This window comes from Lissotriton vulgaris, chromosome 2_1 (assembly GCF_964263255.1).
Source record: "Lissotriton vulgaris chromosome 2_1, aLisVul1.2, whole genome shotgun sequence".
NCBI classification, from domain to species: Eukaryota; Metazoa; Chordata; class Amphibia; order Caudata; family Salamandridae; genus Lissotriton; species Lissotriton vulgaris.
In genome coordinates this window covers 184,433,125-184,444,199 of record NC_141687.1, presented here as the reverse complement: position 1 = coordinate 184,444,199, position 11,075 = coordinate 184,433,125, and the positions used below count along the sequence as shown (strand labels likewise).

At 43.9% G+C, this 11,075-nt stretch overlaps 1 protein-coding gene across 2 annotated transcripts in view; it reads left to right on the top strand.

Annotated features, from left to right (window-relative positions):
- The first annotated feature begins 703 nt into the window (after nt 1–703).
- FKBP6 (FKBP prolyl isomerase family member 6 (inactive)) overlaps nt 704–11,075 on the top strand; it is a 369,961-nt gene continuing 359,589 nt past the window's right edge. The window contains exon 1 of one of the 2 annotated variants that reach the window (XM_086958501.1): nt 704–1,092. In XM_086958501.1, coding sequence (XP_086814627.1) covers nt 1,015–1,092 — 78 coding nt within the window. In that variant the 5' untranslated portion in view covers nt 704–1,014. Of the gene's footprint in view, nt 1,093–3,960; nt 4,176–11,075 lie in introns of those variants that run through there. The other variant, XM_086958499.1, reaches the window with a different exon arrangement.

Below are 11,075 nucleotides of genomic sequence, written 5' to 3'. Positions count from 1 at the left end.
CAACCTCCGAGGCCCATCGGTGCATCCCACGGGACCAGACGGCCCAGCCCAGCAGAGAGAGAGCATCGCCCTGACGACCTCAGCCCAGCAGAGGGAAGTGACCCACAGTACTTTCCTATCTGACGTACTGCTCCACCCGGACCCCATCGAGGATAAAGATTCCCCTATCCCAGAGACTGCATATCACCTCTTGTACTTGGCGACAATAAAACCAGCTAGCCATAGCTCACTATATCTGGCCTCCCCGCTTGTTATTCCGGTCCGCTGAAGCCCACAGTCCACAGTCTGGTGTTTAGTTTCTCGTTGGGATAAAATTTCTTATTAATTGCATGATTTCGCTCACAAGAAAATGTCACTCATAGTCATTCAAATGTCACTCATAATTATACTGAAAATATGAAAATGTCACACATCGCAATTTGAAACCTTGGCAGCTATGGATTTGTAGATTAACATTTACCATTGGACTCAATAATTCAGAAAACACTGCGTGCAAAACGCTTCAATTTTAAGAGATGACACACAATCTCACACATAACCTGGTGCCATGCATGTATTATCACTCCAAAAGCGCTTCCACCGTAAAAGCCCTACATTTATATTACAGAAGCCATATTCTGTTCCCTGAAAATATCCTCTTTGAAAATATGAACATTCTGATTTCGTTTCAAAGGCCCTAATCTGCGAACAAAAACCTTTTCACGCCAAAGGTGGAACCAACATTTTTTCACCCCAAGGTTCCCGTTGCCTTTTTTTCCCGTTACAACCCTTCGAGGAGACGCTCCGCAGCTATGCTCTGATTGGCATGAATCCCTGCGTAACTTCCGCCTTTCCCATCGAATTATTTTACGTCGTACGTGAGCTAAATGGTAGCGGCCTGGGTGGTGTAAGAACGAGTCCCGGACCGCCGACCGGCTAAACGTAGGAAGAGATTGAGTCGTAGGAAGCCTGGAGTGGTTGAAGTTGGTTGCAGGGTTTCTCGCGTGGCAAGGGCTGACCGAAGAAGTTGTCGCAATGGCGGATGACTTGAAAAACCGCAATGGAAGACGGAGCCATCCTACAACACGGCGCGGAGATGGGGGAAGTGGCACGGTGAGTGACGTTAAAAAGGCGTGTCTTGGTTTCAGAGTTTGCATCTGGAATAGGAGCAAAAAATGGTTCCTAGGTACCGTCTACCGTCCGCTGTCCATTTTATTTGCACGGGAGCGATCCGCGCCCCGCCCCAATCTCTCATTAGGTGTCTGTGCTTCTGAGTGCGTCATGTGACTTTGTTTCCGCTTAACCTGGGAACCTCAGACACCGTTTGCAGGGTGGGACACCTATTAAAAGTCTGTAAGGGCGAAGGACATCCCCCTTGACGCAGCTGTTGAACAAGTGGTGCCGGCATAGGGGGGCCTAATCTTTGTCGAAGGCCTGATAATGAGTTGTGTTGTCTTTGTCGGAGTTGGGCTCCCGCAATAATAATATTTGGAAATATAATTTCCCTACTCTCTGAAGCACTGGACTACTTTATGTACAGCAAGATTGCGGAGGGAGTCACAGTTCCTGAGGTGTCTGTGCAATTAATTAGCTCCTGTGTGTTACACTTTACCTTCTGTATTTGTAAACCTCACAAGAGAGCTGGCAGTAAGTCATATGCGAAGCTATCCCTACTACACCCTCACACACCCTCACGCTCACACCCCCCCACCCTCACACCCCCTCACACACCCCCACCCTCACACACCCTCACACCCTCACACAACCTCACTCACCCTCATACCCTCACCCTCAACACCCTCTCACCCCCACAACCCGCTCACCCTCCCACACCCTCACTCACCCTCACACACCCACACCCTCACCCTCACACACCCTCACTCACCCTCGCCAGCATATTATAACAAAACATAGCATAGCATAACAAAACACAGCATAGCATAGCATAACAAAAAAGCACAGGATAGCAAAACATAGCATAGTTTATCAAAACAAAGCATAGGATAGCAAAACAAAACATAGCATAACAAAACATAGCATAACAAAACAAAGCATAGGATAGCAAAACAAAACAGCATAGCATAACAAAACATAGCATAACAAAACACAACAACACATAGCTTAACTAAACATAGCAAAAACACAACAAAATATAGCATAGCTTAACAAAACACAACAAAACATAGCATAGCAAAACAAAACATACAATAGCATAGCAAAACATAGCATAGCAAACCAAACACAACAAAACATAGCATAGCAAAATAAAACACAACAAAACATAGCATAGCAAAACAAAGCATAGCATAACAAAACATAGCATAGCATAACAAAACACAGCATAGCATAACAAAACACAGCATATCATAACAAACACAACAAAACATATCATAACAAAACATAGCATAGCAAAACAAAGCATAGCATAATAAAACACAACAAAACAGCATATCATAACAAAACATAGCATAGCAAAACAAAGCATAGCATAGCATAAGAAAACATAGCATAGCATAACAAAACACAGCATAGCATAACAAATCAAAGCATAGGATAGCATATCATAGCATAACAAAACAAAACATAGGATAGTAAAACAAAACATAGCATAGCACACAGCATCACTCAGCACCACCATAGCATCCCTCAGGGGCACCACATCATCACTATGCGCTACCACAGCATCACTGAATGCCACAGCATCACTAGTTCGCCAATACATCACTCAGCGCCACCACAGCATCAATCTGTGCAACCATTCAACAACAACTGGTTCAAATATGTCCTCTCAATGTTTCAAGCTTTATTACAAATGTAACAAAAAGATGTTAATATTTCACTTCTGTTCTTGGATTTTCGTCACAATAAAATACACTGAACATAATCTTCACAAAAGTTATTTACAAAAGTTTAAGCTATTGCCATTATAAATTACAATAACTTTTATTTAGGAATTAATTATTAACAAAATTAAAAGCCATTGTTATTTGTAAACTCAATACATGTAAGTCACGTAAATACAACACATATTGCATTACAAATGCTATAGGTGTCACATTTGCTATTAATTTCGCTACTTACAAAAACAAAACATAAATAAAAAATGTGTCATTTACAATACCAATAGCTCAAACTTTCCTAATGCGAGACCTATTGCATTGCAAATGCTTGTTCTCATTCCCTCCACCCAATGCGATCAGGGGTTACAACTTGTGACTTACAAGAATCCAGGCTTTCCCACCACACCCACACTCTTTACTTCCCTCTCCACGCCATGGATGTTCTGCAGTGAGCTCGAGTCGGGGTTCTGCTGAATCAGAATGATGACAGCACTCTCATAATTCCTATAAATCTGCTCTCCCCTTCTTTGACTCTGGTCTTTCTTTTATGTCTGGTGTTTAGTTTCTCGTTGGGAGTAATTTCTTATTAATTGCATGATTTCGCTCACAAGAAAATGTCACTCATAGTCATTCAAATGCCACTCATAATTATACTGAAAATATGAAAATGTCACACATCGCAATTTGAAACCTTGGCAGCTATGGATTTGTAGATTAACATTTACCATTGGACTCAATAATTCAGAAAACACTGCGTGCAAAACGCTTCAATTTTAAGAGATGACACACAATCTCACACATAACCTGGTGCCATGCATGTATTATCACTCCAAAAGTGCCTCCACCGTAAAAGTCCTACATTTATATTACAGAAGCCATAATCTGTTCCCTGAAAATATCCTCTTTGAAAATATGAACATTCTGATTTCGTTTCAAAGGCCCTAATCTGCGAACAAAAACCTTTTCACGCCAAAGGTGGAACCAACATTTTTTCACCCCAAGGTTCTCGTTGCCTTTTTTCCCGTTACAACCCTTTAAGGAGACGCTCAGCAGCTCTGCTCTGATTGGCATGAACCCCTGCGTAACTTCCGCCTTTCCCATGGAATTATTTTACGTCGTACGTGAGCTAAATGGTAGCGGCCTGGGTGGTGTAAGAACGAGTCCTGGGCCTCCGACCGGCTAAACGTAGGAAGAGATTGAGTCGTAGGAAGCCTGGAGTGGTTGAAGTGGTTTGTAGGGTTTCTCGCGTGGCAAGGGCTGACCGAAGAAGTTGTCGCAATGGCGGATGACTTGAAAAACCGCAATGGAAGACGGAGCCATCCTACAACACGGCGCGGGGATGGGGGCAGTGGCACGGTGAGTGACGTTAAAAAGGCGTGTCTTGGTTTCAGAGTTTGCACCTGGAATAAGAGCAAAAAAATGGTTCCTAGGTACCGTCTACCGTCCGCTGTCCATTTTATTTGCACGGGAGCGATCCGCACCCCGCCCCAATCTCATTTGGTGTCTGTGCTTCTGAGTGCGTCATGTGACTTCGTTTCCGCTTAACCTGGGAACATCAGAAACCGTTTGCAGAGTCGGACACCTATTAAAAGTCTGTAAGGGCGAAGGACATCGACCTTGACGCGGCTGTTGAACAAGTGGTGCAGGCGTAGGGGGGCCTAATCTTTGTCGAAGGCCGGATAATGAGTTGTGTTGTCTTTGTCGGAGTTGGGCACCCGCAATAATAATATTTGGAAATATAATTTCCCTACTCTCTGAAGCACTGGGTGCGACTTGTGCATGGCGTGCGCCATCCTTTTATGATGGCCTTAAACGAACACACTAGTATTGGGGTGGAGATAGCCAATCCAGGGCCTGGGGATGGGAGAAGGACTGCAAACCGTGGCACATTTCCGACCAAAAGCCAGAGGCCCACATGCATCAAGCATTTTTGGAGTCGCAAACGGCGCGATTCCTTAAAATCGGCCGTTTGCGATTCCAAAAATGCTTTTTGGAATGCATCAAGCATTTTTAGAAATCGCAACATTTTTGCGATTTCTAAAAATGCGATTGCTTTTAAGAAATCGCAAATTTGCGATTTCTTAAAAGCAATGCATGAATACTTTTTAAATTGCGAATTCGCAATTAGAGGGACAAATTTACCGAGTAGTTGAACTACTCGGTAAATTTGCAAAAACTGTAAATAATGCAGAAAATGCATTTTTAAAACATTCATGTTACGGACACACATGTCCTTAGGGCATGTGTGTGTGCAACATGATGTGAAAAATACATTTCAGGGGTGCATGGGGGGGTCATTTAGACCCCCCCCTCTCCACCCTTGAAATGGATTGAGGAATTGCGATTTTCAAATTGCGAATTCGCAATTCCCATTCATTCCTATGGGCCTATTGGCCCATAGGAATGAATAGGAATTGCGAATTCGCAATTTGAAAATCGCATTTTTTATGCGATTCGGTAAAAATAGCGATTTCTACCGAATTGCATAAAAATGGAAAAAATAATCATGCATAGGCTTTTGCGATTTCTAAATTGCGAATCGCTATTTCTCGCAATTTAGAAATCGCAAAAGCCGAGATTGATGCATGTGGGCCATAGTGAATGGATGGGTGCCTTGGGAAAAATCTGGAGGCCTGATTTTGATGTCCAGGTTTACCTAACTAAAGTTCTCTCAGGGGATGTACGTTTTCAGTGCTCATCTTCAGTTTAGGCAGGCCCAGTGCAAGGATTCTAAATCTGGGAGGGCTGTTAACGAACCATGACAATGCACAACTGAAGCAAGCAAAAATATACAACGGTGTTTTGGACAACTCCTCTTTTACACTCCGACATCTGTCCTCTTTTACACTCCAAACATTGTGACGCACAGGAATCGTGCCCCAGATGAGTTGCACAGCCGTGTACAGTTTGTACCTGTAAACTGTAAACTTGCCGATTTATAGAGCGCGAATTGTTGCCCGTAGGCGTCCAAGCACTAGGATAACCAGAGTCTACTAAAGGCGTGGGGGGAAAGCAGGCAGTTAATAAACGGATGCAAACAAAAAGGTCTTTAGTTGCTTACCTCCAATCATGTGGTTATAAACGGCCTGCACAACCATAAATTTAAAACGCCATCAAGTCCAAACGACATGGCTCCAAACCCGTGATCACAATCTTCCCGGTTTTCTAACCGTTTTTTTAACCCGGCGTTGCCTTCCTCACCTGTGCGCACTCTGAGCTGTGATTTCCTAACCCCCACCCCGTGAATCTTACGCGTGCTGCGTGTTTTACCCGTACTTAAAAAAAAAAAAAAACATTCCTGCTTGTGAGCAAAAACTCTTCCCAAATAAATAAAAGAATACAATTCCACATTCGTAAATAAATACTCCAACGTCTGTTCTCTTTTACACTCTGACATCTGTCCAATATGGACATGTCTAAGAAGTGAAATTAACTTACCGTTAATAATGTTGGATCACGTGGTTGTGAATTATCACCATGCCCAGCACCCATTTTTAGGTCGAGCCTGCGCTGCCCTGTGAGGCATGCTGTAATCTACAGGGTGTGGAATTTAGTAAAATATCTACTTGTCCTTTGGGCAGGTTGCTTCATAAATCTACTTGTCCTGTAATAAAATCCACTTGCCCCTTTGGTGCTATGTAGTGCGGCAACATATTATGGCGGTATTCTCATTATATAAGAGCTCTAATATAGCCTCTCTGATTATGCCAGGGTTCATACCAGGGCTCATACCATAGTAGTGTTTGAATACTTGCAATCCCCTTATGTTGCCACGTTTCCGTCAGATCTACATACTTGGGCTGAAAGTAGTGGTATACAAAAGTTACAGGGTTAGAATATCCTTCTGAGTGTGTAAACCTGCTAACTTGCATGTTTTAAGGGTTTTCAATAAATGTTCTCCAATCTTTTCCCATACTGAGAAATGTTCTAAATTTTCTCCTAACAATGGCAGACGTAAACCTTCTTTCAGAGCTGGGAAAAAAGTGGTTGGAGGAAAAGTGAACTTGCAAACACTCAGATTTTCTCAACAGCAAATCTACACATGCATATTTGCTCATGCTAAAATGCAGTTCACAAGTACTTTCAGGTAATATTATTTCTTGTTCTACTGTAAATTCTTGGCAATTCACGAAATCTGTATAGCTGCACGTAATGCAAGGACGTATACCATGGGTGCACCCTTGAGACTTTCTTTAATAATTGGGCCCCTTATTTGGTGTGGCGTTGACCGTGACCAATTGCTTTTTTTTTTAAATTCAGTCTCTCTCTCTCTGTATCGGCTGGCTTTACTGTGAGAGACAGCATTTTGCTCTTTCACAAGGAGCATATCGGCACACAAAGTAGTTTTGTTCAGTGCCAGTAACTACTGTGGCAGTTTGTACTTTTTGAGACCAAAAACAAATTTTGCTTTTGTCAATATTTGTTATAATGGTGAGGGCACGGCAGCTCCCACACCAATAAGGTTTTACAAAAACCTTGCCAAAATAAATCACACATTGACAAAACTAACAAGCATTTGCAATGCAATAGGTCTCGCATTTACGAGCGTTTAAGATAATGGCATTGTAAATGACAATGCCTTTTATTTATCTAATTTGATATTTAGCACATAAATAAAAGGCATTGTCGTTTACCATGCCAGTAGCTCAAACCCTTGTTTTTTTAGGTCTCGCGCCTAGCGTTGCACTGCATACCAGTGCTTCAAGCAGCGCGAGGCATTTTGTAACCGAAAAACGGGGTTTCAGCAGTCAACTTGGACTCTTAAGACGCTCGTGCGTGTGCTTTTTTGTTTAGTGTTACCTCATTGGCCTTGTCGTTCTTCTATACTACGTTATAAAGGAGGAACTTTGAACCTTTGAGGCGGGTAAACTCTGGAACCACAGCGCCAATCCACACACCCGATACATTGTTGTAATCGTCAGGGTGTGCAGATGGACATAGGCTATATAAACGTAATAAATATATGTTATTTAAAAAATGTACCGAAAAAAAAAGTAGTCCCTTGGAAGAAGCGCCGGCCGCGACATGCGTGCCCAACGTGAGGAGCGCAGGGAGGAGCGGCGTCCAGGAGCGCGAGGAGGACCGGCAGACATGGCGCTGGGAGGAGCTGTGAGGATCGGCGGACAGGCGGTGAGGAGCGGCGGACCGGCGGTGAGGAGCGGCAGGCAGGCGGGGAGGAGCGGTGAGCGGCGGATGAGGTAGGTTATTTATTTATTTATTTAGGAGCGGTGAGCGGCTAAAAAATTAAGCAAAAATGAAAATCGTGAGCAAGAGGAAGCAAACGGAGCATTACAAAAGTGAGCCAAACTGTGCATTACAGGAGGAAAAAGTTACGTGTGTAGGTTACAAAAGCGTACATCGTGAGCAAGAGGAAGCAAACAGAGCATTACAAAAGTGAGCCAAACTGTGCATTACAGGAGGAAAAAGTTACGTGTGCAGGTTACAAAAGCGTAGAAAGTAAACATAGAGGTATAGGAGGAAAAAGTGACGTGTGCAGGCAGCAAGAGGAAGCAAACGGAGCATTACAAAAGTGAGCCAAATGGTGCATTACAGGAGGAAAAAGTTACATGTGCAGGTTACAAAAGCGTACCAAGTAAACATACAGGTATAATACTGCAATACATGGAGAAAGGCTCCGGGGGACCCACGGACAACGTCGGGGCGGGCGGGGGCCCTGAAGCCTAATTGCTCCCGGACAACGTCGGGACGGGCTGCTAGTTCCATAATAAAAGACTTCACACTATTGGCTTTTGGCGCGAGCATTGCTCCTCCCGTTGTCTATTGGTGTCTATTACGCACATAAAGCTTGTAACAGACCCCAATAGGCCGTGGGAGGAGCAACACAGCGCCGGGCATGCTAATAGAAATGACACGCCTTGCTGTGGCGTGCGCGTTTTTCCAATTACGGGCTTTTTTTTAGGTCTCGCGATCTGCGGTGCACTGCATAGCAGTGCTCACGCAAGTCGCGTGAGCTATCTCTTCTTTTCCGGTCCCACTTTGCCTCTCTTTAGTGCTCGCCTGCCTTCGCTCCTCTCCCATCCAGTGTCTTGTATCTTTAGTTCATCATGCTTCTTCTCTCTCTGTACTCTCTTCTTTCGCTCTTTTCGTACCTTCTGCCTCCTTTCTCTGATTCTTTCCTCTTCTTTCATCTTCTCCAAACTCCTTTCTCAGTGCGATAACCCCTTATGTCCCCACATCTTTTCTTCCTCTCCCTCTATCTGCTTATTTTCATTCGTCCCCGCGCCTTCCTTTCACGTTCATTCTCTCAGACTCCTTCCTTCCTTCCTCCAGTATCACCCTTTCTGTCTCCTTTTCTCCTTTTTATATCTTCCCTCTGCTCCCTCTTTTACCCCTTCCTTCTTTTCTAACCCCATCATCCACATGAGCCCTCTTCCTTTCTTCCCGCCACCCTCCTTTCTACCTCAGATGACCCCTCGCTCCGTCGCTCTCTTCTGTCGCGTCCCTAAATTATCCAAAAATCCGCGAGCAGCAGCAGCGAGCACTGCACCGGCGGAAAGAGGGGGTAACATCACCCTGACAAAGGCTTCAAATGGAATAAATGTTCGGCTGAGCCCTTACCTGGGATGCGACGCGGTGGCCGAGGGACGAGGGTGTGCGGGGAGAGGAACCCCCTCGGCCCCCACACCGAGCAAGCTCTTCCCAAGCTACTCATTGCATAAAAACAAAATAACACCTTTCTACGCTCACAGCTAATGAAGACCACCCTATGTCTGAGCATCACCCCAACAAGCACCTACATCTGTGCAAGGTCAAACCCAGGAGGTCCCCAAGTCCAAGCAAGCTCTCCCCCAACCATTTCCCCACCCGACCATAGCACACATCAACACCCACTGTTAACGGTGGCCAACCCCACATCTGGGCAAAACCCCACACGGGTGTATGGCCACGCATTAGCAGCCCCAAGCGCAAACAAGCTCCTCTCAACTATTTCCCACATACAATAACAAGCATTTGCAATGAAATAGGTCTCACATTATTAACGTTTGAGCTATTGGCATTGGTAAATAATGCAACACCAATAGCTCAAACTTTAATAATGCGAGACCTATTGCATTGCAAATGCTTGTTTTTTGTTGTAATTACGAGACCTATTTCATTTAAAAGAAGGATCCGCCATTGTCCTGGGCTGCTTGTAAAGTGAGAGCGCGTATGGCTCGATGAATGTTGCAGGAAAGCATGTCATGCCTGCAGTAGGAGAAACTCATCAAAGAAAAAAGAACTTACAGACTAAATATGACATAAGATGTAACAACAGAAGTAAAAGGGCCAGTCCTCATGGGAGGTTACAAATGAAGTCAAGGCGGTATTAAGGAGGGACTAAGAAGCCTATTAACGTTGCTGTGAACGTTCTCAGAGTTTTTTTTATCGGTGTTCATATTACATTTAGATTGCACTGGTGTTGTGTGTCTCCATACTTGTGCATATAGATTGCACTGTTGCTCTCTGTGCTACACATTTTCCATTAGTGAAGCTTCTTAATATTTTTATATATTGTGATAAGGCGTCAGCTTCAGGGCACTCCTGTTGGTGACACCCAATGACGGCTAAACACATTACAATAGCACTTTTCAGGGTATGGTGTGTCGTATGGTAGCAGTAAAAATTTTCACAACTTTTACTCTTGCACTGATTTAGGCACCTGTTAATTCTGTCTAAAGCGTGAGGAAAGCTTTAAGCAGAAAACACGATTTGCTTTGCCTAATGCTTATTTATGGTGCCTCTGTTGCCTGTTTACACTTTAAAGAGATCTCTGGCTCTGCTCGTGCATTCGTTTTCGAATTTAAAAGGCTTATATTACCTCCTGACGAGGCACTGGAAGCCACAGAGACCCGGCTCACTTAAAGCCCTGGAAATAGCACTTTCTATAGCTAAGGCAGTAAGTTAGTGCTCCACCAACAAATTACAAGAAAATGTAGGAACATAGGGCCAGATGTAGGTAATCCCAATTTACCTATTCTTAAATACCGAATCATACTGATTCGGTATTTAAGAATAGGTAAATGGGATGTTGGTAATTTATCTTTAAAAATGACCGAATCTGTAAGTTTCGGTATGTACCGATGCGTTAATTGATATTCATTCCCATGGGCCTGGAGGCCCATAGGAATGAATGGCAATTACCAAATCGGTAAATACCAAATCGGTAAAAGGGGGAAAACATTGAAGGGTGGCAGAGTGTCACTATGACACTCTGTTGCACCCCTCAATTGTGTATGGGTGCACATGTAGCACACA